Source organism: Falco cherrug, chromosome 2 (genome assembly GCF_023634085.1).
Source record: "Falco cherrug isolate bFalChe1 chromosome 2, bFalChe1.pri, whole genome shotgun sequence".
Classification (NCBI taxonomy): Eukaryota; Metazoa; Chordata; class Aves; order Falconiformes; family Falconidae; genus Falco; species Falco cherrug.
The window spans coordinates 3,256,775-3,283,096 of NC_073698.1; the positions used below are offsets into that span (position 1 = coordinate 3,256,775).

The 26,322-nt window shown below is 48.3% G+C and overlaps 1 protein-coding gene across 1 annotated transcript; it reads left to right on the top strand.

Annotated features, from left to right (window-relative positions):
* Nucleotides 1–25,612, top strand: MOGAT2 (monoacylglycerol O-acyltransferase 2). The gene is made up of 6 exons (XM_005440948.3): nucleotides 1–183; nucleotides 8,390–8,568; nucleotides 21,514–21,718; nucleotides 23,189–23,363; nucleotides 23,523–23,722; nucleotides 25,255–25,612. Exons 1-6 carry the CDS (start codon nucleotides 90–92, stop codon nucleotides 25,407–25,409), a joined length of 1,008 nt encoding a protein of 335 aa, XP_005441005.2. The 5' UTR covers nucleotides 1–89; the 3' UTR covers nucleotides 25,410–25,612.
* Nucleotides 25,613–26,322: the final 710 nt, after the last annotated feature.

The following is a 26,322-nucleotide window of genomic DNA, read 5'->3' on the forward strand; positions in this document are numbered from 1 at the left end:
TTGTAAGGCTGGGTAAATATTGACGGGCGACTTTGCACTTTGCATTCGCCACTTCCTTCTCCCTTTGAGACTTGCAAGCAGAGGCCAAGATGAAGGTTGAGTTTGCTCCACTCTCCGTGCCACTGCAGAGAAGGCTTCAGACAGCCTCAGTGGTTCAGTGGGTCTTCAGCTTCCTAGGCCTGGGTAAGAGACATCTCATTTTCCTTCTCTGAGAAGCCAGAACAGCTTTTGCCCCAACCCCTTCTCTCCTCAACCCCAAGGAAGACCTGGGACTGAAGGGAAGTGGCATTAAAAGCGTCTTCTGGGGTCCTGAAGTGAATCCCAGCCCATGTTAGGACAAGTGATTAGCAGCAGATGTTGCACTGCCTGTCTCCATCTCAGTGTATGAAGAGCAGGGTGGGAGGCAGGTGTTTTTTTTCCTTTTTTATTTTTGATTGTTTGTTTGTTTCTTCTCGCCACCTGATCTGAGCACGGTGGCACTAAGGAGGTGCATGGCTGCGTGCCTGTGCATGGGAACATCCATGGGTCTTACGCAGCAGCTAAACCTGCGTGGGGTTTCAGCTTCTCCTGCTCTTTAGGTTTAGTGTTTTCCTGGTCTAAGGTGCCCTACTCAGCATCAGTCATGAGAAATAGCATTCCCATACTTGAGGGCTGGTAAGATGGGAAGAGTATAGGTGACTCTGCTTTGCAACCCTGGGAACAGACAGTTTACTTTATACAGATGCCCTTGCACACCCCAAAAGGGCATTTTTCCTGGAAAACCCAAGCAGGCTGGGGAAGAGACACATTAGCAAACTGGGACCCAGGCAAAATCATTACTGGAGGGGAGCGGGCTGGGGGGGTGGGCAGCAGGTGCTGATGGAAATTAGATTCATGCATTTTTAGATAGGATGCACTGGGAAATAAGGAGATGGGAGACCCAGAGGCAGGTTACTAGAGAGGGCAAATTGGGGTGATTTACAGCCCATCATGAGCCAAGCTGGAAGGTGGCATCCCAGACTTTCCCATTGTCATGCCAATTCTTAATCTCAGATGGGATCGGTGTGTAAAGCTTCTGCTTTGTTGTGGTAGGATAGTTGTTGACTAGTCCCAATACACAGAGGCAACAGATCTTTGTTTATATTTGGGTCCTGGCACACAAGCATCTCCAAAACAATACCTGGGAAGAAAGCATAGGCAGTGCTTCAGAGCCTCATTAAGTTTCTGAGATGGCTCTGTCCAAACTCTTCTAGGACCTGGGGCTGAATGGCCACCTCTGCATCAGTATCTAATGGACTGGAGCATTGGGCTGTACTGGTCCAGACAGTGTAGCTGCTGCTTGCTTCTTAGCATAGGTTAGCTCATGCTAAGGAACACACTTCCAAACTACACACTGGTGCAGCTCGGGCAATGGCAGAAGCCAGGGACCATTGCTGGTATCCAGGATGGGTGAGGCTGCCCGTTATTGGAAGTGAAGAGAATTAGCAGTGTGGACATGACCAGGCAATACTGTTTACCTGCTGGTTCAGCAAATGGGCTCTGCCGAGGTGCTCTGGAGAGGTGTAACCAGTGTGACTCCTTGGGTTGCTCTGGGACAAGCCAGAGGACATCCCTCTCCAGATGGAGGGGAGATTATAGTGTGGCAGTGGCGGCACAGCTGGCTGAGTTGCTGCAAAGCATAGTTAGGGCATGGCTGAGTGCAGGGCACTTGGTGCCATCCTCTACTTGCATTATAAACCCTGGGGCTTTTCTAGTGCATATGAGATCCCAGGTGTGATCAGCCTTCCCCTGCCCAACGGAGACCAGCTTGAAGGAGGACACATGGGTGTTAACAGCACAGGGGAGGGGAGATCTGGCCAAAGCCATGCAGCCTTGGACCCAACTATCCAGGCAGGGACATTCTGGGGTGCTCTAACTCCCTCTCCACTCTTGTGCCTGGATTTGCTTCCATGGTGCCTGGGTGGGATGGGGCATAGTAGAGATGCGGCCGCCCTGTTAGCAATGGATACAACGCATTCCTGTTCCCAGCATGGATATAGCTGGGGCTTATGGAGCTTTAACAGTGTTTTCCAGCAAAACAACATGTACTTCAGTTTTTTCCCTTCTTGGAATTGAGACCAAGTTGGCACTTGACTTTTCAGTGATAGAGATGACTTCTGGAGCCAGCAGAAAGCCAGAAAACGGCCAGGAGGGAGGAATCCACCACAGTCAGAGGGTAACATGGAGCTGCTGGAAACACAGGCTTTGGTTCCTGCAGGGAAATGCAGCTTGTTCTGAGTGAGGATGAGACCCAAACCCACACCTCCTGCATGACTGGCCTTCCAAAGATTACTGTCTTTCGCTGCAACAGTTTTACTTTATTTTGGGGTGGGGTTTTTTTGATGCAATCTGAAACCAAAAGCAGTTAAGAAATGCTATAAGAAAGGCATTAAAAAGGTGATAGCCAAAGCTCATGGAGCAATTCCAGCTGGTTTGATTCCTTTTACAAAGTTTCTTTAAGCCTGGAGCTTTCCATTCAAAATCTCCCAGTTTAACAACTGTGAAAGCTCGGAGCTAAGGGATACCTTTAATCTCACCCCAGGAGCTGCCAAAGACCCCATGCTGCACTCAGTTACAACCCTCAGGCACAGAGATCAGAGTTTCCATGGGCAGGATGTGGCTGCCAGCTGCTCCTTTCTCTCTGAGACAGGCTCGTGCTTCTGCTGCCAGAAAAGGGCTCCCAAAAACACAGGATCGACCACCACCAGCCATTTGCACAGCCCTTTGACCAGAGATCCCAGCACCCGCGGCTGGGCAGCACTGGTTGCAGGCAGCTGTTGCTATGGTTGTACAAATGCATCCGCCAAGAAGCCAAGCCCGGGGTGAGGGGCTCATTCATTCTCTGCAGGGGGTGGGATGAGTGCAGCAGCTTGACCCCGGTGCTGGCAGGGAGCTCTGCTGCAGCATCCCTCACAACAGGCAGGCATGGTCTGCGCTGCCGGTTTTCTTAAGGATGCTCCTGGCAAGGTCACCGAGACAAAAGGTGCCATTTGCTTCAGACGCTGACAGCTGCTGGAAGGAGAGTGCAGAGTGCAAGGGTGGGATGCAGGGCATGGAGTGGGGACCTCATTGCCTTCCTGCTTCAGGATCCCACTACTGACCAGTGCCCTGTCCTAATATGGTGGAGCCAGACTTCTGCGGGGCACCAAAACCAGCAGGCTGGTGCCCAAACCTGCTGCACTGCTCCCCACTACCTCTCATTCCTGGTGTCCGTGGACTTGGGCGTGGGCATCCATCCAGACATACCTTGCAGAAGCATTAGTGTTGGGCTGAACCCATGCAAGCAAACCCAGCGCAAGGGCAGGAGACCTGCACACGCTGCCTCCGCAGATCCAGTGCACAGCACCCAGCCTTTGAACCCTTTCAATCAGCAGGGCTGGCTCAAAGGGCACGCAGTGCCAGTGTCAGTCAGGCCGCCTTGACAGCTGAGTGTAGTCCACAGCCTGGGACTCTGCAGGCTGTCACTGGCAGGGGCTCTAGGCTGGTGCTGGGGACTTCAGCAATGTGCAACTTGCAAACCTTCCTGACAACTGCAATATGAATCTGACTCACTCTGGGGCTGCTGTGATGCCAAAAATCTTTTTCCACAGGCTGCTGTTTTCCCTGTTCCAGGTTGAAAGAGAAAATGCTGGGTTAGTAGCCATGTTGAGCTCAGAAGCACTTTGATGGGATGTGGTCCTTCTTTGGACTTGGCCAGAAAAGCCCACCGTGTGTTTTGTAGCCTGTGGTTCGCTTGGAGCCTGTGGCATATAGTTGTGTGTTGTCTGTGATATGCCCATGTTTTCATCCAGGGAGGGACTTGCAGCTCACAACAAAACTACTTAACAGGAGACACCCACCACCAAACACTTAATTTTTGCCCTCAATTTGAGGGAGCCCAGCCCAGGAAACCACTCGGTCTGTGAGGGAATCCAAGAAAGCCATCACATCCACATGGATGTGTCCTCTCTTTACTGACTCCTGCATGGTCATGGAGGCATGAGGTGTTGTGTCCTGCACAATGAAGAGCTGCTTCAGAAGCCCCCCTGGCTGACAGGCTGGGTGCAGGTTTTGGTGGCCCAGTAGTCCAAGAACACCCTGCGACTGGTTCACCCAAAGCCACACCTCACCACAGACAACCACAGCCAAACCTCCTTGCATCTGGCCTGAACAGAAAGTGTAAGATTTAGGGTCTGTATGGATCTTTCCTGCTTGTCAAAGCCCCTTTGGCAGTGGATTCGGTTTGAAGAGGTCTCTTCGCTTTCCGTGACAGATTAGACAGTGCAGCAGCTAACCTCAGCCCTGCCTAGGATTATTTGGCCATTTTCAGATAACGGAACTGATATGATTTCAAGGTCAGGCATGATGCCCTTAGACCATGTCTTGCAGCCCATGGTGATGTCTGCTTTGCAAGGGCTCTGTCTAAGGCCATTTTATAGTAATTTAGCATGTGCAGTTGGGCTATGTCGCAAGAGTCCAGACCTGCAGAGGGAGGAGACGAGGATCATGTCTGTTTGCAACCACATGCCTGCTCCTCCTGAGTGTACAACCATGGCTTGAGAATTGCAGCCTGAGGCTGGGAATCATGGGAGTTATGGGGGCAGAAACGTGGAAGGTAGATACTGTAGTGATGCTATGGCTGAATACTGAAGATTCTCCACTCTTTTCCCCTAAAGAATACTGTAAAAGCAGGGAGGCAGAGCCATGTTATAATCACATCTCATTGCCATTTGTGTGCCTGGTGTGGTGTGCCTGCAGTCCCCATCCTCACCAGAGAGCTTGCACCCATGGAGACCATAATGAAACTGGTGGTTGGAAGTTGATGGTCTTTAAGGTCCCTTCCAACCCAAACTTCTACGATTCTAAGCTGGAAAGCTTGTCTGGCTCTGCACAGCCCTGCCAGCTGATGGGATTCAAAGATGGGTTTCTAGTGAACCAGGAACTTGCAGGTCCATCATGACACAGACTCCCACCTCTTCCAAGACCTGACAGCCCTTTGTGGGTTGCTTTGTCAGCACAGCAAGCTGTACATAGGCTGGAGTTTGGCCCCAGGAGGGACATATCTGCTGAGGTTCCCTGGCCTAGAGCCTAATGCCATGTTTGTGATATCCTTTAAAGTGTTTGCCTGGCTGGTAGCCCAGAAAACAACAGTTGTTTGTAGGAAAGCATATGTTGAGGAAAATATGGTTCTCATCTGGGCAGCTTTGAAGCAGTCCACAGTACAGGGAGGGACAGGCAAGAAACCCTCATCATTCCTCATTTTTGTCTTGGGACTCCCCTGGAGGGAAGAAAGCAGTTATGGGGATTATGGGGAACAGCCTCATAACAAGCAAATATTCCTGTTTGTCACCCACCCCTTCTGCCCTGTTCTGTAGAAAAGAAGCAGAAGGGGCAAGGAGGTGGCTTTAGGATGTCCTTGCTGCTCTGCCTCTGGGACATGACCCATGGAGGAAGGGGAGTGTGTGTTCCCCTCCTGTGTGGATTCAGGAAAGTCTTGGGATTTGCAGTAATAGAACTAGATCTTGGATCCCAGTGCACAGTCCTTCCTTCTAGTCCTTAGCTCAAATGGATGCAGGATTTGGCCCTCTCTTGGCTGGGATGTTATTTTGCAGCAGCTTGGAGAACCAGGAGACTAAAATGCGGTGAATCACCGGCATAAGCTATAAGAGGGTGGCTCAGTGTTGGTGAAGGGACCCTGAAACCAGGCTGAGGAGCGTGAGGTCCTGGGCAGCAGGGCTGGTGGTGAACACAGCCTGGGGACCTGACATGGGTTTCAGGAAGAAGCAATGCGGCTCTGTGGCAAACATCTTGCCACTGGTGGTCCAGAAAGTCTCGGGGTCTAATCAATGGGACCACACTGCCTCTGCTATGTTGTCATTGAAGAGTCTGAGGACATGACACACAGATGTCTACAAGAAAGTTGGAAGAGGGATAGGAGTCTCCCTTGATCCAAGCAGCTACAGTGACTCCCCCTTCCATGCCAAGCAGCTGTACAGAGTGCCCCCTTCTCACCAAAATACAGCCCATAAATAATCATGTATCTGCCTAAGGCTGGGATTCGTTTAGATGCAGACAGTAGGATTTAACTGTATGTTTTCTGGAACTTTCCTGTCTCTTTGGTCCAAGCAACTTTCAGATTGAGGGTCCATTCTGGGACAGGAATGGGCTTCTTTCCCACAGCAACCAGGACACCATAAAATTTTACAAGCACACAAAAAAGATAACCTTAAGATTGAGTGAAAGTCACTGTGTGCAAATTCTGCCCTGAAAAAATGGAAGCTGAATTGTAAACTGATCAAGGGAGAAATTAATAATTATATAATCGCAAGATAAAGCCTCACTTGGATGATATGTACATGGATTTGGACCAGAACAACTCCTTCCTTTTGCAGAATGTACTTTGAACTTTGCACGGTAAGATAAAAAAAGAATTAGGCATTGCAGTTTTGTGACAGACCTGGTGACATGGCTCCCAGGTGCAGCGAAATTGCAACCCCCACATCGGTCCTCAAGTAGTGTTTATGTCTCCTGTGGACCCTGGAACTTGGTTTCCTGCTGTATACTGTTTTCCTCAAAGAGTTACAAAGACGGTGTCTGCAGCATTTGAAAGGAGTAGCACCAGGTATGAGCAGTGGGTTGTTCTGACTTGGAGGATGCATTGCAGGTTAGACCTCTTGCTCTGCAGAAAGCTGCAGCGTTTCCCCGTGCGCTGTGTTAGTGCCTACCCAGGCGCCTGCCACAGTGTCTCTATACGAGGACATAAAATCCCATTTCAGCTTTAAGGACATTTAGGATCCTGCCAGATTATTGCTTTTTAGGATCCTGCTAGATTATTGCTTTTTTTTTTTTCCCCACAGGAATTATCAGTACCATCATGCCAGTGTTTTACAATAGATAAGGGATTCTTTTTCACATGCAGATCTCTGGGATCAGGGTGATTTATCACCAACGCCCCCTCTGCAGCGCCCCGCACCACCCCCCCCCTCCAGACCTACTTATTTATCCTAAGTAAAAGCGAACAGGAGCTATAAGGAGATCTTAAACGAAAGCATCATGTACCTCCTCTCTAATAGGCCTTAGCTGAGATGAGCTAGAGGAGGGAGATGTTCAGATGACTCCAACCAAATATAAAAATCCAGGTCTCAGAGGATGAGGGCATGGATGCGTCTGTCTCACAGCTGAAGCTGAACAGGGCATCTCCATCCTCACATCTTTCAGCCCTGCGTGCTAGATCTGTGATGAAGATCCAGTGAAGGACAAAATACATAACCCACTACACATGGTGTAATCCATGAGCTGGGGAAGGCACAGGGCTTGGATGAATGGGGTTCTCTTTGGCTCAGTTTGCCCCTGAGCTCCCCCAGCCTCCACCAAGGCTTCCAGAGGCACAGAAGGTGAGGACACAGCTCTTCCCAGACACATTTTAGGGCATTTGCTTTAGCAGGTGGCAGCTTGGTGGCCATCAGCACTTCCCAGTCTCTACAGACAGACAGTGTTGAGCTTGGGTGGGATTTGATGTACCGAGTGGTGCTTATTTGCACAGAAAATTTTCTTCTCTTGTTCCCATGCCAAAACACAGACCATGAGGGAGGGGGGAGGTAGAGAGCAAAGCTGAGCACTGACTGGAAGCAGGTCAGAGAAGCCTTTAATGACTTGGGAAAGTCCCAAGTCATTAATGTCTTAGGGAATGAAATGCAGCATCCTTTTACAATCTGTGATGACACTGAGTTGGAGGGACTGAAAATCCTCTGGAGGACAGGATTAGAGCTGAGAGTGAACCTGAGAAGTAGAGGAAAAGGTCCAAAATCAATAAGAAAAAACTCAATAAAGAGTAAAGTCTTATATATGGGAAGATAAAAAATTAAAAATCAAGGATGCAATTAAAATGGGGAATTGTTAGCTCAGGACAAAGCTGTTGGGGACTGTACAAATAAGGCATAGTGCCCCGCTTTGCTGCCACTGCAAAATACCAGGTGTCATCAGGGGGTATTAACAGGAGATTTGGGGTAAAACAGAGGCATTATTGTTGCAGAGATCAGGCTAACTCCAGAGAAAAGCCAGACAGCAAAGAGATAGAGATCTGATCCACAAGAACCCTCTGGATGCAGTGAGGTGTATCTATCATGTGGGAAGAGGGGGACATGGTGGCCTTTGGAGAAAGGTAGTTTCCGCAAGGATGGTGCTTTGGTTCTTCTCCAGCTGCCTGGGGCAGATAGGAAAGAAATCACTTCTGCATCAAAAATGCCTTCACACTGATAGAACAGTTCAGCAGCAAGCCTAGTGAAGGCTTGGGCTCCATCCGAGGTCCAAACACAGACCTTTCAAGTTTCAAGACCTTTCTCACAAAGTCTACCTAATGCAGCTGCCAACTCACTGCTGGCTTTTCTCTCAGCACAGTGCTGCACAGCTGCCTTCATCGCCCTCTTCTTCACACGTTTTTGGCTGGTCAGTGCCCTCTACACTGCATGGTGGTTGATAGACTGGGAAAAACCCAGGAAGGGTGGGAGACGGATCCATGCCATCCGGAACAGCATCGTATGGAGGTACATGAAGGACTATTTTCCCATTACGGTAAGTGCCACTGATCCCATCGGCTCTTAGGACATTTACAGACCAACTTTATCCTTGATGCTTGGAGGTAGTCTGGGGCCAGCAGTCATGCCATGGGGTGCTGGGAGGTCAGTGTTGAAGGATTGTCTTTCCAATTCACAGATTACTGCAAGACCCAGAAAAAATGTAGACCACCATTTTCATCAACTGCATCCTTTAATCATCTGGCTTTTACTCACCTGTTTAACCTCACTGCATTCCAGCAGTTAAGGAAATCTCCCATTAACTGGTTTTCATGTCTATATTGCAACACTGCTGCTCTTCAGGTTGCTTAGCATTTACCCAGTGGACACAGGGCCAACTTTTCACCAAAATCCAAGAGGTCTTGGTGCCCTGGAAGGTCAGCATCCCCTTCTGCTGGGGAAGAGGCTGGATGGATAAAGCTGGATGTGCACTAGGCAGTCTCACAGTGTTGCTGTTCCCCTGAGAGGGACTTCTGTGACATTTTCTGATTTATTTTAATGCATATGGCTGGCCTTTGATCTTACTTTTCATCTGGTATCCCTTTGTCATGGCATGAATGAGTGGACCAGCACAAAGTCTTGCCTCAGAGTCATCACAAGTCGGTACAAATCTGAGCAATGCAGCAGAAGCATTCATGGGCCATGCAAGGGAATAAGTTCCAAGGCTGACCAAGCTGTGGGATGTAAGATAGTTCCTTCAGTGAAATGTTGCCTGTTGAGGGAACTCAGGTAGGATGCCCACAGCTGGTTAGAGAGAGCCTGGAGTGAGGAGCTGGGTGCTGCAGTCCAGGTAAAATGAAGTGGGGAGCCCAAATAGCCAAAGGACTCATCAGCCCAAAGCAGAAAAAAAAGCCTGGCCTGGGAGTTCATCCTGCAGAGAGTAGGGCCTGGGATAAGGATTAGGGGGAGTTGGAGCAAAGTGAGGACTGCCCAAGGTCACCCATCAGGTTTGCTGCTCAGTCAGAAATAAGAGCCAACTCTTTCAAATCCCAGACCTGCACTTCAATGGTGAAACACAAGGTTTTTCTCTTCAGTTCAGCAGGAAGAAAAATCCACACATCCCCAATAAACACACCTGAATTTTTTAAGGTCCTGGAGTGCAGACTGCAAGATTGGTGTGCAAGGAGATTAATTTAGGGCAGAAATCAAGGCTGGGCAAAAAAATGAGAAGATAGGGTCTGCCTGGATCTCTCCTACCATTTCTGAGTGGATCTTACACACAATTGTGTTATAACAACATCTTTCCCTAAAATGATGATGCCTAAAATGTATCTTCTGATGTCACATCATCCCCTTTTGCAGGCCACAACTCAGTACAATATTGACCCTAATGCTGCAGGTAAAACGGTGTCTTTGCCAAGACACAACGTTGTTACAGTTTGTCCCGGCAGATGTTGTTCCTTTTTATCAGTGTGGAAACATTGCTTGATAGCAAGGCAAACTGTGTCATTCCAGAAGAGCAACACCACAAATATACTTAGACCTGTGTGTAAAGGCACCACCTCCAGGATACTCCAAAAACAAAAGCTGCACCAGGAAAATTGGTGCTTTTTGATTTCCCCTGATTAGCCCTCCTCTCATTTCAGTTTTCATCTCATCCCCAATATGCCTCTTGGGTTGGAGGAGGTGAAGGAGCAAAGTGTTGTCCATGACCACGTTTGGTTGGTAGCATACAGTACTGTGCAAGCTGGGATTGCCTCTCACAGGACCTGGGTGCAACTGGTAGAGATAGGTGTGCTGGGCTGAACCAGGCTATCACTGCCCCTTTCCACTGCTGTGGACAATTCAAATGAATTCACTTGATTTTGTGCTGGAAGCTGCCATACGCTAGCCAAACTTCACATGTCTCAGCTGGGTGAACTGCATCTCCCAGCTGCCTCTCTGCAAGACCATCCATCAAAGTCTGCTTTGCATGCATCCTACTGCCACTGAGTTTCTTTGTTCAAAAACATGGCAGAAAGTGATGCTGAGGACCTGCAATGAGTTATTTTATGGCTGATCTCAGAGCTTAACTTGTGATTTAAGGGCTTCTGGATGAGGTTCAAAGCAAGGCCCCCAAAAGATGTATCATAATCTTCTGGGCAGGAATAGGAACACATCCCAGGAAAGCTTGTGGTGAGTTTTACCATAAGGAACAGAGAATATCTGATGACATTTGATAGGAAACACCTAACAGATTATTCTCAGGGTTGCCTTGGAAAGTGCTAGAATTGCTATGAGCTATTCATGTGGCTGCAATGATTATATGCGATACATATTCTGCAAATTATTTCGCAAAATCACAGAATGGTTTGGGTGGGAAGGGGCCTTAAAGCTCATCTAATTCCAGCCCTCTGACCCCCCTCCTGAACTCCGCATTGCATTGTCTGTCTGTCCTTCCCTCCCTGGGTGCCACTGCCAGGCGGGGAGGACCAGCAGTGACCAGTAGAGGGAGCGTGGCTACTGGGTTTGGCTGCAGCTTGCTGGGTGACGGCGGGGAGGGTTCAGTGGAGGCTTTCTCCCTGCGGGTCTGGGGGAAATCAGAGGAGGCTCCACAAAAGGACAGCAGAAAACAAAAATAAAACAAAAAGAGTATTAGAACCAAGAAATCACATAATAGTATTTCCCCAAACATTTTCTCAGTCTTCCGGACTTTCTTTGTTCAAGGGTTTTCTAAGCCAGGGTATAGGATTTAGCAGTCCTTGCTGAATGCATCTTCTGCCATTTGTCACTACAAAAGCACAGAAAAAACGTTCGGCAACCCCGGCATCCCGCAGCAAGGAGCTCCCCAGTGAACCACACAGTGTGAAGACCTCCCTGCTCCCTGCTCATTGCACTAGAAACCTTCTGGGTAGCCCACGCAAACCCTGTCCCACGTGGCCACACCACTCCTGGGTTTATACTCTGTTATATCCCCCATCTGCCAGCCTTGCTTCCCCGCCTATAAACCGCAAATGCATTTTCTTCCTTGCAGAGAAGGCATTTCATTTCATACCGCTGAGCACAAGCTGACCGGTGCCTAGCAGAGTGGGCGTTAAGCATTGCAAATATTGCTTTAACCATCCAGCACACTGCTCTCAGGATGAACTAAGCTGGGCTTTTGGTTTGAACACGTGCAGCTGGATGCTGCAGTGGACCTCTCACTTAGATTCACAGAATGGCTTGGGCTGGAAGGGACCTTCAGGACCACCCAGTCCCACCCCCGGCCAGGGGCAGGGCCCCCTCCCCCCAGCCCAGGCTGCTCCCAGCCCCGTCCAGCCTGGCCTTGAGCCCTGCCAGGGATGGGGCACCCACAGCTGCTCTGGGCAGCCTGGGCCAGCGCCTCGCCACCCTCACGGGGAAGGGTTTCTTCCTCATGTCCAACCTAAATCTCCCCTCTCTCAGCTTCAAGCCATTCCCCCTTGTCCTGTCACACACATAGCCTCGTAAAAAGCCCCTCTCCAGCTTCCTTGTTGGGCCCTTTAAGTACTGGAAGGATGCTAGAAGGTCTCCCTGGAGCCTTTTCTTCCTCAAGCTGATCAACCCCACTTGTCCAAACCCCCAGGGGAGTAGGATTTGGGGACATGGACCAGTTGGGCACCCAGCGCCCCAGGCCATGTTTGTGTGTAGATTGAGTTTGTTGAGCCCTGGAGAATTAGTCATTCTGGGAAGATTAAAGGTGGCTCCTAATCCTCCCAGATCCCAGCAGCAAACTTAGCATGGCCAAGTGCCAGTGTTTGGAGGCATTAAGAGCTGCCTGCTCTTTTATTTTAAGAAGCGGCTTTTAATGCTGCCTTTAAGAGATCTCTGATCATGTTTACTGTCGTGAAAGCCAAGAAAGATTGGGATGAGCCTCTGTTTTCCGGGGATCTGGAAGCAAGCAGCACCTGGGAGCGTGCAGGCTCTGAGCTGGACTGTGCAGTGCATGCAAGGAGCACCCTCTGCCGATACCACCCTTGCACAAGTACCACTTTGCTGCTAGCTTTATTCCCCATGGAGCAGACTGTACTTTAATTTGGGGTTTGGGAGTTACAGGATCAGGAAGGACCTGCATGAGTTTGGGTGATTTTAAAAAGGATGATGAGAAAAAAGCAGTGAGAATTCAAGGTGGGGTCCAGTGCATTGCCCAGGAAAGTTATTTCTCCCTGTGTTTTAACCCTCTCCTAATCCTTTTTTATACATCCTCACGGTAGGCCTGCAATACACGGCTGAGCTCAGCTGTGTCTTAAAATTGTGGAAAATATATGAAAAATTGCAAAATGAATCTGTTTGGGGCTGACTATGTGTGAACAGATATTTGGTGGTACCTGCTGTGGGTTGATGCTGCCTCCAGAGAGATTTTGGATATTGTGAACTGCTCTACCTATGCTATGTTCAATAAGCCATCAGTAATCTGTCTGCTGCTGGCAGGTCCCTGCCCAAACCCTTATCTCTGTTGGCACAGTCCTGTCTGGAGAAGGGCAACGGAGCTGGGGCACAGCTCTGATGGGGAGAAGCTGGGAGCACTGGGGGTGTTTAACCTGGAGAAAAGGATGCTCAAGGGAGACCTTATTGCTCTCTACAACTACCTCACAGGAGGCTGTAGTGAGGTGGGGGTTGGTCTGTTCTCCCAGGTAAACAAGCAATAGGACAAGAGGAAACAGCCTCAAGTTGCACCAGGGGAGGTTTAGATTGGGTATTGGGACAAATTTATTTACTGAAAGGGTGGTCAAGCACTGGAACAGGCTGCCCAGGGACGTGGTGGTGTCACCATGCCTGGAGGTGTTCAAAAAACATGTAAACGTGGCACTTAGGGGCACGATTTAGTGGTGCACCTGGCGGTCCTGGGTTAACGGTTGGACGTGATCTTAAAGGTGTTTTCCAACCTAAATAATTCTATGATTCCACATCATTTATCAGTGAATCTTTATTATGAAGGATACACCCAGCATTACAGTAAAAACAAATTTCTCCGTCACATGGCTAAGCGAATGCACATCTTCACTGCTACTTCTCCCCAGCCTCTCCTGCTGCTCTAAGACTGCTGTCACCAGCCTCCCTCATACAGCCAATGTGCTTCAGCAGGCTCAGCTGAGGAGCACCATAGATGTGCAGAAGGTGGGGGTGGGGCAGAAATGGTGAAAGCATAAGCTTGACAAGATCTCTCTCTACCATAGTTCTCAAAAGAAAGTCACTGTCTTTCTTGACTATAAATTGGCGCTGGATGCTTAGCTTAGACCAAACATTTCACCTTTAGATCACAGAACTTGGGTTACAAGTTAAATCTGGCAGCAGGAAGTTAAATTAAGCTCTTAAAGGGAAAAAATTTTGTCTTCAGGTGTTGTCATTATTCAGAGCAACCCAGCTGGCACCATCTTACCAGCTTTATTCAGGGCAGCCTGAAAAGTGCCTGCTGCGTGGGGATGGTCCCTGGTCTTTACCGCACTGAAGTCTCCTTTGCAAACATGAACCTGTCTCAGTGGAACGCTTCCTTACGACTCCACATTGTCACAATCAAGTAGACGTTACTCAAGTCCAGAGTAATGTGTTGCCTCTGCTGTTGACAGACAAGGGGTTCTCAATATCCTGCAATACATTATACATTTTAGAAAGTAAAGGTCTGTGCTGCTACCAGGGGCAGTACCCTGTGAAGAGCCACAGGGTATTTCTTACTAGCCTTGGGGTTATCCAAGTGCCAGTTGGACCTTATTATCTACAGCACCTGGCAGAGTCCCGGCCTTTGTCATTATGCTTGGGGACTTGCTGGCGTTATTGTTTCTTTGTTGGCATAACTAAAATGAGTTATTGGAGAATTAGTTGAACCCTAGGAGCTGTGATTTGGGATGGCTCCATCCCATAGCTCATTCATTCTCATAATGGCATAAAGCATGACGGGGGTTATTTGAGTGTGTTTTGGTTCTGGAGAGGTACAAGGTGTTGCAGAGGGGTGACAGGTCCAGTTTGTGTGAACCAAGCCCTGACAGGAATGTTTTCTTTCTTTTCATGAAGAGTGGTGTTATTTGTAAGTGAGGATTTTGTGTCATGGCCCATGATGTTAAATACCATTTCTGATTTCCAGCAGTCTTGGTTGTTTGCTTTGTTTCCTTCTGTTGGCTGGATGAAAGATGAGGGATTGTTAGGGCACAAGCAAGACATGGCCAAATGGCCTAAAGCCACCTCTCTGTACTTTCTTCAGGAACTTTTCTTTCGCATGTCTTGGCTCTCTCTTCTCTGCCCTCAGGTGACCCTAAGTAAGAGAGAGGCCATGGCCAAGGTCATGTCCACTGCAGGACTGTGTTCCACCATCTGCACTTCCAAGCAACATAAGCCACCACATAAAGGAGGTCCTACAAGACCCCCAAAAGCAGCATCACACGAGAGCAAGGGAGGACCTGGGTATTTTGGAGCTGCCGTCCTTATCCAGCTTTGGGAGTGAGGGTAGTGAAGTCCCATCCAAACTCAATTTAAACCCACCTGGCTGGTCAGACTCCCTGATACTTGCTGCAAACACAGCTCTGACCTGGCTTTGTGGCATCTGGAGAAAACCTCAGTGCTCAAAGCCCTCTATTTCTCCAACTAGTCCCTCTCAGACCCTCATCCTTGCTGGGACCTGAAACCCATCTTCCTCAGCAGTGGCTGGCAGTATTCACATATTTGCCCTTTGGTCTCCAATCTAGCCACCCTTGCATGGGCTACCTCATTCTCTTTGCCTTGGCACAATTTCTCCTTTGGATCTAGCTGGGTTTCTGGATTTCTCTGCTGGGTTTCATCCTACATAGAAACTGGCTGCATGTTTCATCCTCCAAGAAGTGCTCTTTGGAGTTGCCCATGGACAGCGAGGGACCTAAGGATTTGCTTAGGTCAAAGTTGAAAGGAGGTGTATCCTACTTAAGAGCAGATTAATGAACATAACATCCTTGGAAACAGAGTTTGGAGCCAGAGAAGGACAGAAATACAATAGCAATTCAATTCTGGGAGACGACGTCACTCAGAAGGCAGAAGCTTGCTGACCAGCTTTCCTGACCACATCCTCCTCTGCTCTGTGAACAGCTAGGGGGGGGTCATGCCGTGCTGCTCCCCGTTTCCCACCATATGTTCATCTATCCCTAAGGATGCAATGTCATGGCATGCCAGTGCCCTCCCTGAGTATGTGTCCCTTGGCATGGCAAGCACCATGCAGTGCTGTCCTGGTTTAAGCCCAGCCGGCAACTAAGTACCACACAGCTGCTTGCTTTCTCCTCCTGGCCAGCAGGATGGGGAGGAGATTCAGGAAAAATGTACAACTTGTGGTCTGAGATAAGAACTATTTAATAACTGAAATAAAATAAAATTAAATACAATAATAATGATACTGATAACAACAATTGCAACGGGAAGAAGAGAGGGAGGGAGAGAGTAACGAATTCCAAAAGGAAAAAAAAACCAAGTGAGGCACAATACAATTGCTCACCACCTGCTGACTGATGGCCAGCCAATCCCTGAGCAGCGACCAGTAGCCCTGGCCAACTCCCCCCAGTTTATATACTGAGCATGACACCGTATAGTATGGAACATCCCTTTGGCCAGTTCGGATCAGCTGTCCTGGCTGTGTCCCCTCCCAGTTTCCTGTGCCCCTCCAGCCCCCTTGCTGGTTAAGCTCAAGAAACTGAGAAGTCCTTGATTTAGCATAAACATGACTTAGCAACAACAAAAACCATCAGTGTGTTATCAACATTATTCTCATCGTAAATCCAACACATGGCACTGCACCTGCTACTAAGAAGAAAATTAACTCTATCCCAGCCGAAACCAGGACAAGGGCCCATACTCGTCTCAACTTGACTTCATTAATTCCTCACTTAATGACTTTTTAATCCCTTCAGCCCTGCAAACAATGCTGGTTGGGGGCCTGGGTATTGCTTCATCTCCAGTGCAGCTCCCTTCGGGCTCAGGGAGAATGCTACTTCCCTCAAGCGTTAGCGCACCAACCTTACCCAGGGAACTGCCTGTCCACCCTCTTGCCATGGGGACAACCAGGAAAATCCAGCCGCATCTCAAGGGGTGAATGAAAGCAGCCTTGTTAAACCAGTGCTGAACTCCTGGGCTGACACAGTCACTCAGAAGCCCTAATTCCAATTAGCTTAATTCCACTCCAAAATTAATTAAAAAACCCCAACCAAACCAAACCAAAACAGATACCAAACAAAGGCCACTTTAATTCCAGCTAAGAGCATCTACTTGGGATGTTAATGTGGTTTAACTAATCCAGTTTAAAATTAATTTGGATTAATTTGCTTGAGAAACTCACCAGTACGTGGGCTTTTATCAGAGCTCCTGAAAATCTGTGTATGCATTTCCCCAACACGGCTGGCAGTGCATGGAACAGGTCTCACCACATCTCTGCGGGAGCTGGGGGAACTGCGGGAGGGTTTCACCCATGTCTTGGACCCACATTTGAGTAGACAGTGTAAAAGGGGAGTTTCTGCTACAGGGTAATCACTGTGAGCACTGAAAAACTGTAGCTATCAAGATATTTCTTCATGAAGGAGAAGCATAAAGTAGACCACATCCTTCAAAACACAAACAAGTTCATTTGTTGGGAAGGGCAAGATGACCCCAGTTTTGGGATCTCAAGGCCTCATAATACCTTTGACAAGGGGTCATTCCTGCTGTCATCAGCCAAGACACCAGCGAGCACTCTGACCATGACAAGGGAAAGCTCAGGGGAAGCCAGCAAACCCACGGCTCAGTGTGGAGAGCACAACCCTGAGGTGCTAACAGCTCCTTGCCTTCGGACCACAGGTCATACACATTAATCTGGCATCCCTCAGACACCTCTGAGATGAGAAACTGGTCTTGTCTCACCAAGAAAACTTTGGGTCAGGCACTTGTCTCATTTAGATGTTTACGCACAGACCGGCTTGGCTGGACCTTTAATTGCTTTAACAATTATTAAAAGTTCAACTCACCCAGAAAGACCAGAACAGCAAATGCCATCCGGTGGGTGTGGAAATGACAACTCTGCTACGGCAGAGGGAGGAGAGTCCCACCCCTCTGCACCCCTACCCCAGCCCCGCTAAGCACTTTGTGGCTGGAGTGCAGGAGAGTTGGGCTGTGTGGTGTCACCCAGTGACTTTCCTGGCAGTTTGGGAACAGACATTAACCTCTGGCAGGAGGAGAGGGAAGAACGAATAAACACTGGGAACAATCCAGATGGGAGGATCGAGGTTTTGCGTTAAAGTTTCCAGGAGGAGAAGGGTTGTTTAGAGTCCAGGGGCCTGCCTATGGTGTAAAAGACTTTGCCCAAGTCTCTCCTCTGCTGCAAATTTCCTTCTCAGTCTTGTACAAGCTCTTTGGTTTCTCTCCAAATTCTGGCCAAATCATCCAACTGTGAGCAGGCACTGTGACAACACGAGGGCCTTCTCTCCCCTCCTTGTGTTATGCCCTGGAAGGAGCCCTGTCTACAAAGCTGAAAGGCACATAATTCAACTAAGTTACTAAGATGTCGTCAGTGCTACTGCGGGGGACAGCTCTTGCAGAAACATTAACCAGCTCCACCAACTCGTGCGTGACTAGACTCCTACCCTCTAGCTGCCCATGGCTTAAAGCAGGGAGTCAAAAATCACAGAATCACTGACTGGTTGAGGCTGGAAGGGACCTCCAGAGGTCTTCTGGTTCAATGCCCTGTTCAAGCAGGACCACTGAGAGCTGATTGCCCAGGACAGCACCCAGATGGCTTTTGAATACCTCCAAGGATGGAGACTCCACAAGCTCTCTGTGCCAGTACTTGGTCACTCGCACAGTGAAAAAATATTTCCTCATGTTCACACCTCCTGTGTTTCCTTCTGTGCCCATTGCTTCTGGTGCTGGCACTGAGCACCACTGACAAGAGCCTGCCTCCGTCCTCTTTGCACCCTACCCTGAGGTATTTATGTACAGTGATGACATCCACCTGAGCCTTCTCTTCTCCAGGCTGAACTGTCCCAGCTCTCCCAGCTTTTCCTCACAGCAGATGTGTTCTGGTCCATTCGTCATTTTCATGGCTCTTTGCTGGATACTCTCCAGGATGTCCATGTCCCTGTTGTACTGAGGAGCCCAGAGCTGGACACAGCCCTCCAGAGCTGCCTCATCTGTGCTGAGAAGAGGGCAAAGAATGACCTCCAGCACCTGCTGGCAATATTATCTAACACAGCTGAGGACACCATTTTCTTTCTTTGCTGCAAGGTCCCATTGCTGTCTCATGTTCAAATTGGTGTCCACCAGGACCCCTATGTCCTTTTCTGCCAGCTGGTTTCTAGCAGGGTGCCCCCCAGCATGTATTGGTGCTTGGGACTAATCCTCCCCAGGTACAAGACTTTGTCCTTTTCCTTGTTGAACTTAATGAGGCTCCTGTCAGCTGGATACATAGGATACATAGCAATAGATATACAGATCATGGTTAAGCTCCAAAATGCATGTGTTTTAAAAGACCCGGTCCAGAACCAACAGTGGCTGGTAGGACTCCAGACTTTAGTGGCACTGAGGCCACTAGGGAGACAAGGAATCATTTATCAGAGACAGACTTGCCACCCAGTGGCACTGTAAAACACCGAGGGTTGCATTTAGCTTTGTTTGTGGCCAGAATTAACATTAAAAAAAAAAGCCCAGCAAATAATATGGTAATGAAAAGCACGATGAAAAATGCAGTACCTGAAAACAAGTGCACACCACAATAAATAAAATAAATCACAAGGTGATCTCAATGGAAAACAACTAGAGAAAATGTGATCAACCAGAAGTAGAGCTGGAAAGGCTGCTGGCTGGTGGGTGTCCAGTCCCTTGTAAGGGGTCATAACCCCCTTGTTCTCTTCCCTCACCTCTTATCATAGAATCACAGAATGGTTTGGGTTGGAAAGGACCTTTAAAGGTCATCTAGTCCAACCTCCCTGCCATGGGCAGGGACATCTTCAACTAGATCATGTTGCTCACACAGCCCCATCCAGGCTGGCCTTGAATATTTTCAGAGAAGAGGCATCAACCAACTCCCTGGGCAACCTGTACCAGTGTTTCATTACCCTCATTGTACAAAATTTCTTTCTTGTGTCTAGTCTGAATCTCCCCTCTTTTAGTTTAAAACCATTCCCCCCTGTCCTATCACTACAAGCCCTATTCTTCATTCTTTCCTCTCCTCCCTTCCCTTTCATTGAGATGAGCACCAAGACAGCAGCTGGGTGTCTCCTAGGGACGCTTTTGAGGATGTGTGGTGCCTTAGCACAGGTGAACTCTCCCATTAAGTAGTTCGCACAGCTCAGTGCATACCCTGAGTTCAGCTCTTCATTAGCGAGGAGGGTGATGTGATCTTAGGGTGCAACCAGACATTGAGCCTGCTGTCAACACCCTTCTTGTTACCTGCACACACACAGCCAGAAATCTAGTGGTTTTCAACACACGCGAGTGTCTCACCTCTCTGCTTATAAATCACTGCAGAGATGAAAGGCTGTTTGGAAGCTGAAGATGAATGCAGGAACCATTGATGCAAGCTGAGATTACTCAAAAATAAGCAAATGGTGGAAGGGGCCCTGGGCACTTAGCAATTCAGCCATCTGCCCCTCTTCCTGCCTAGGCATCTCGGCACCCAGGCAGCAGTGGGACTCTTGTTTGTCCATTCCCCTCATTAGGAGCAGGCGCTTGAGTGGACACATGTGCACAGTCAACAGTGCCTTAGCTCAGATGGGAAATTAGCCATGATGTAAGGAAGTAAAATACACCCTCATGATTAACCTGCGCTTCTGGCTGCTTCTAAGAAAACACATGCACCATTAGTTGCTCCCCAAGTGCAGATGGGACTGTGGTACCTGGAGGGGCGACGCACTAAAACACTTTGTTTCTTCTTGAGCAGAAATGTCTTTGAGTTGTCTGGAAATGCATGGTGGCTCTGTGATGGCTAACCTTGGAAAGATTCATCCTTCTCCGGTGCTGTGAGCATCTTTGGCACCCACAGGAAGCATGCAGAGGCATCAGCATTCAGTTTTGACTGCTTCTGCCTGGGTTTATGCACATGCTGGCTGATGCTGGCATGGCAGAGTCTTCTCGGTGGCATAGCTGCAGGGTGGGTTTGTCACACCAGCCCCTCTCCTCTCAGCAGCCTATAGCAAGTATAACACAGGGAGTCCACATGCTGGTTGTTCCTTATCTCCCTTTAATCATCTCCTCTTCTGCTGTAGTGCCCGCTTTCCCATGTAGTATCTCCCAGGCTCCAAACCCACTTTCAGATTGGCTGAGGATTTCACCTTAGCCAACCGTCCATCTCTAAAGGCTAGACATGGGCGTTCCCCATTCCCTCCTCCCAGTAAAACCGCAGCAACCTTGGGTAGAAATCTATTGCTCTTTGGTGGACTCAGGGATTGCTTGGGTACGTAACACGGGCACCAGTGGCTGGGTTCTTGCAGTCTTTCCCCGATGGCAAGAAAACCATCAGCCTGTTCTCTGTTAGATGTCTGGGAGCTGGATCCCACCTTACCATGGGCAGAAGCATCCTCGAACCACCTGACACATATTTCAGGACAGGATAAACCTTGGGTCTATACCATGTTGTTGATCAGGTAGCAGCTTTACATGGATCATTACCAGAGTGATTCTGCACTCCTTTTGCTATTCTGCTTGTGGGGTGGAGGGGGAAGTAGAAATAATCACCCTTTTCTCACTTTTTAACTTTTTTTCCCCATATTAGAAAATATATTGGAGGACATTTTAAAGAAAGTAGGATCCCAACAGCATGTAGGCCAGATCAAGGCAACATGTGGAACTGTGTCATTGGAGATGTCATTCTGGACCAAGGGGTGGGAGGAGATGGAAATACAGGCAATGAAATACATCTCAGTTAAAAATGGTTGTTCCAGTTGACCTTTTCCAACAAGAGGCACAGCAGGTGCTAGGGACCCCACTCCAGGCATCCTCCACCTACACTCCATAGCCAAAGCTCCCTTCCCCCAGGGTGACAGCACTATACTCACTTTTTGGTCTCTTTTGGCTCCATCCCTGTGCCCAGCTGGTGAAGACGGCAGAGCTGGACCCTAGGCAGAACTACCTGATGGGATTTCATCCCCATGGGGTCCTGGCAGCAGGAGCCTTTCTCAATTTCTGCACAGAGGCATCAGGCTTTTCCACGCTCTTCCCAGGCATCACCCCACACCTGATGATGCTCTCCCTGTGGTTTCGCATCCCATTCTTCAGGGACTACTTGATGAGTGGAGGTAAGCAGGGCAGCAGCATGGCAACTGGCGGGATGAGTCAGTGCTTTTCTGAGGACCAGAAAGTGAAGACACCAGGGGAAGAGGAATCAAGGGTCTGCTTGTCCCCATTGGTGGCCGGTCAGATCCCATGCATGGATGCAGCTACTGGAAGTGGGACCCAAAACTCTCTGAAGTTAAAAATTTCCCTCCTAGCTGTTATCTCTGTTGTTCAACTTCGTATATTGCCTCTGAGCACTGGGCATTGCTGTGTCAGGTGCTGAGTAACAACAAAATGCAGAGCAAATTGTGAACAGAAATGTTGAGACCAGCAGCGTGGGGTGGCCCTGCATTTCTTTCTTTCCATGCAAATAACATTCAGGCTTGAAATTGTGTTTTCCACCGAAAGAAGGAGAAAACCTATTTTTCTGAGGCTGCTGCTGCTTGCAGGAAGCAGCATCTAGGGAGAGAGGATGCAAATAGCAGCTCACACTGTTGCAAAACCACATGGCAAGAGAGGAAGAAGAAATGGAAAGGAATAGGTAAAAATTAAATGGAGAGAAGGGAAAGGGAGTCTGCAGAGATTTTTGGAGACCGGCAGGAGATGACCTCCATCTCTAACTGGTGGGCTTGGGGAATGCCCACTTCTCCAGCCAAATGGGCCTATGTCATGGGCAGGATTCAACAGTCTAAACATAGGCATCCAGTTCCATCTGAGATAACCCAGGGCATACATCACCCTGTTTTCCACATAAACTCTGGCTCCTGCTGCTGGAAAAATATTTACACGGAGAGCGAGGAATCATAACAGTGAGATATGAGAGACTTATGACCCAGGCAAAAGAAGGTTCAATCACTGTAATGTGGGAGTTCAGTGCATTGCTTATTTTCAGGTCAATTTGACAAAGAGGGTTTAATTTGCAAATTATTTCAGCCCCTGAAACAAGGATTTTTTTTAAAAATATCAAAAGAACATTGCTTTCTGAATGTTTCTGAATTAAAGAATGTTTTTGAACTAAAGATTTATAACTTTTGCAAGTAAATTACATCAATGGACCAAATTCTGCATTAAATTCCACTTTAAATTAGCAGCATCCAGTGAAATTCATCTGTGTTTTGACCTCATGTGAATGTTTCACCAACTTTAAAATTATTCAGGATTGGACACGGTTTCATTTGACAACAAACTGAAACAGATTTTCCCTGGGGCTTAAGTGAAGCTAGTTCTCAGTTTACTTTTTTCCTGATTTTTTTCCCAGTTCTCATTTCTGGGCCAGACCGCAAAGGGATAATTGTACATTCACACAGCAGAACTGTGCATGAATCCAGCACCTTTCAGGGTTGCTGGGCTGAGATTGCCAAAGGGTAGGAAAACTCTGAAAATAAAGGGCCTAGCACCCCTCTGGAGCTGGATAATAGGGGAGCACCTACAGAGCACACCACAGTCATGTGGGTTTTAAAGATGCTCTTTTTTTTTTCCCTCTCTGCCCACAGGCCTTGTCTCCTCCGACAAGGAGAGCGCATCGTATGTGCTGCAGAAGCCAGAGGGTGGAAACATGCTGGCCATCATCGTCGGTGGAGCACAGGAGGCGCTGGATGCCCGGCCGGGGTCCTATACCTTGCTGCTGAAGAATAGGAAGGGATTTGTCCGCCTTGCCATTGAGCACGGGTGACGCAGGGGATGGGGTCAAGGCATGCTTGGGGAGGGATGCTCTGTTCTGTGGCTGGTTAATGGGGTGTTCCTGCTTGTTTTGGAGAGGGGGTGGTGGTGTTTTGGTGTGGGCTTTGCTCATCTTCATGCCTCTACATTGGGTTTGACTCCCCACAGCACCCCACTGGTGCCCATCTTTTCCTTTGGGGAGAATGACCTCTTCGAGCAGGTGAGAAACCCCAAGGGCTCCTGGCTGCGGCAGCTCCAGCACCGGCTCCAGCAGATCATGGGCATCTCCCTTCCTCTTTTCCACGCGCGAGGCATCTTCCAGTACAGTTTCGGGCTGGTACCCTACCGACGGCCCATCTGCACCGTGGGTAAGTCCTTCCTTGGCACATCGGCATGATGCTGGCCATGCTCAGCCTGGTCAAAGCAGAGACTGGGGACAGCCCCCGGGTTGTGTCATCCTTCCGCTGGGCTGGAGCATCATGCCAGAGTGCATGAGCTGTGGTGGGCTAGAAATGCACTGGCAAAGGAGCATCCTCAACTGTTCACGTGCCACACTCATTTGGGACTCTGGCTTGGTCTTATGACAGAGCCCAGGTCATCTGGGCTGTGCTGGGAAGGCCCCAGAGCAAGCACAGCCACCCTATCACCCCTGTGGGATGCAGCCAACCCTAACCCCAGCACAATCCAGTAGTATGAACCACTGCAGTAGCACTGGGAATAAACAACTTCCAAGACAATTTTCCAAATACAGGTAGGACAACACCTCAGCAGTTTGCAGGTTTGCTCAGTGTCTCATGCAGACACAGCTGGAAACCCCAACCTATTTGCATGTGAACAAGGCAAGCTGTGTGTACCAGAAACCATGCCCATGGGAGACCATATTTCAAGAAAGTCTTTGATTTTGAGGAAGTTTTGCTTGGTTTCAACAATTCCATGCTTGGCCCACCAGCACAGCTGATGCTCTGTGAATTAGTTTAATTAAAGAGGCTGTTTGGAAAGGTCAGAGCTTGCCCCACTGATTAGGTTTGACAGCCAGTAATTACTTCTAATTGTTTTACAACGTGTTTGGATTGTCTCAATGGTTTTATGAGCTGTGCAGTATCACAAGGGCTCTTCATTAGTCTGATGAGGAACAGCATTACACAATGATGAAACCCTCCATCACTTGACAAACACAATTTGAGTAAAAGACCAGAGCAAGAGAGGTGTCTCATGGACTCCTCTGTCCCCTGCAAGCACCTGGTCCTGCTGCTGGTGGCTCTGGGAGTTGGGAAGGGGCTTCTTCTAATGCTAGGAATCAAATTAATTAGATTTGTCCTTGAAAAAAAAAAGCATGATTTTCTAAAGATGAGTGTGTACTGGATTCTTAATAAAAATCAGATGTTTCACAGAAGATGTAACCTGAGCAAAGTGGGACCACCACAATTGCTAGTGTATTTAGATAGTCTTGGGCTCTGCTGTGCCTCTGTATCCTCATTTGCAATGCAGATTCCCAGGGCCATGCGGGAACAGCGTGTAAAGCCCAACCCAAATATTAGGATGATGTTACCTTTATCTGCAGCACATCTGAGATGTTAGGAGCTGCTGTAGGGACTGCTTTGGGATGCAGTACTTATTACTTCAAAGAGTTACACAGAGAGTCTTTGGCATTAATGAACTTTGCAGATGGGGAAACTGAGGCAAGGGCAGATGTGACCTTGGAGACCAACAGCAGAGGCAGAATCTGAACCTCCATCTCCCTACCTCTTTGTGCTGCCTCCCGAACTCCAGGACATGACTGGTCATATTGATCTGTCCGCCACATCCTTAGAGAGGTGGAGCCCAGCTCTGTGCTAAGCTGTGCAGAGTGTTCAGAGGGACCTGACACTGCCTTCTCCTAATGCCTGTGCTTGTTTTCCAGTTGGGAAGCCAATTCCAGTGCAGAGGAAGCACAGACCCTCTGAGGAAGAGGTTGATCAAGTCCATCAGAAATACCTAAATGAATTGCACAAGCTCTTTGAGGAGCATAAAGCTAAATATAATATCCCAGAAGACAGACACCTGGAATTTGTATAGAACTCCTCAAGCAAGGTGAAACCACGGAGGTCAAGCTCCAAGTTTTCCCTTACCTATGGAACTATTTTCACAAGCTCATGTTAGTCGCAGTTAACATATGGTCTATACAGTGTAGGGAGAAGGACTTGATTTCCCTGGCATTTGCATAGGCGTAGGGCCAGAGTTTTCATTTTTTCTCCCTGTAGGACACATAAAAGATAGAAAGAAGAATAAAAAACCCAAATGCCATCTGTGGTCAGCACTACTGAAACTCCCCAGCAGAAGACTCACATTTCTAGTCAGGTTTGGAGGCCAGTTTTTCAAGATAATTCCAGGCAAATATGAATTATTGGAAGTTTGCTTTCCATTACTTTCATTTAGAAATAGGATGATAAGCCATAATTTCTGCTGAATGCATATGTTTTTTAAAATATAATTTGTCTATATCAACAAATGATCATTGTTTGCTTGGTGATTCTCATGTCTTTAATTGCTCTGGGCTCTTTTCTTGCCACCTGAAACAACAGTTTATCAGAAAGCTCATACTCCCAGCACGGTGCTAGGCACACTCGGCAGCAACACGATGTCATACCCCACTGGGGCAAAAGAAATAAAACCTTTATAAAGGGCAAGGGCTTATCCAGAGGATTCTACTTACCTGGACTCCTGTTTATAATGTTATTAATTTAACCCCAGACACCCCTGCATGGGAACACCTTGGAGTAGTCACCAGCTATGGCAGCATGACCACTGTGCCTTTCATTGTACAAATGAGGCCATTTCCTAAGGACAGAGAGCACAGCCTGGAGGTGGGAGAAGGGAGAAGTGATTTGGGACAGGAAATATGGCTCATAAAGCCACATTTGGCAGGTGATCAAGGCTTTGAATAGCTGCTTCTTCTTGATATCCAGAACTTTATTAAACTCTGCACTTT

Excerpts from the sequence above, each read along its gene's own strand:
- MOGAT2 (XM_005440948.3), top strand. The coding sequence starts at position 90 with ATGAAGGTTGAGTTTGCTCCACTCTCCGTGCCACTGCAGAGAAGGCTT. Across the intron at positions 184-8,389 it reads CTTCAGCTTCCTAGGCCTGG|CACAGTGCTGCACAGCTGCC; the intron begins GTAAGAGACATC and ends CTTTTCTCTCAG. Across the intron at positions 8,569-21,513 it reads AGGACTATTTTCCCATTACG|CTGGTGAAGACGGCAGAGCT; the intron begins GTAAGTGCCACT and ends CCCTGTGCCCAG.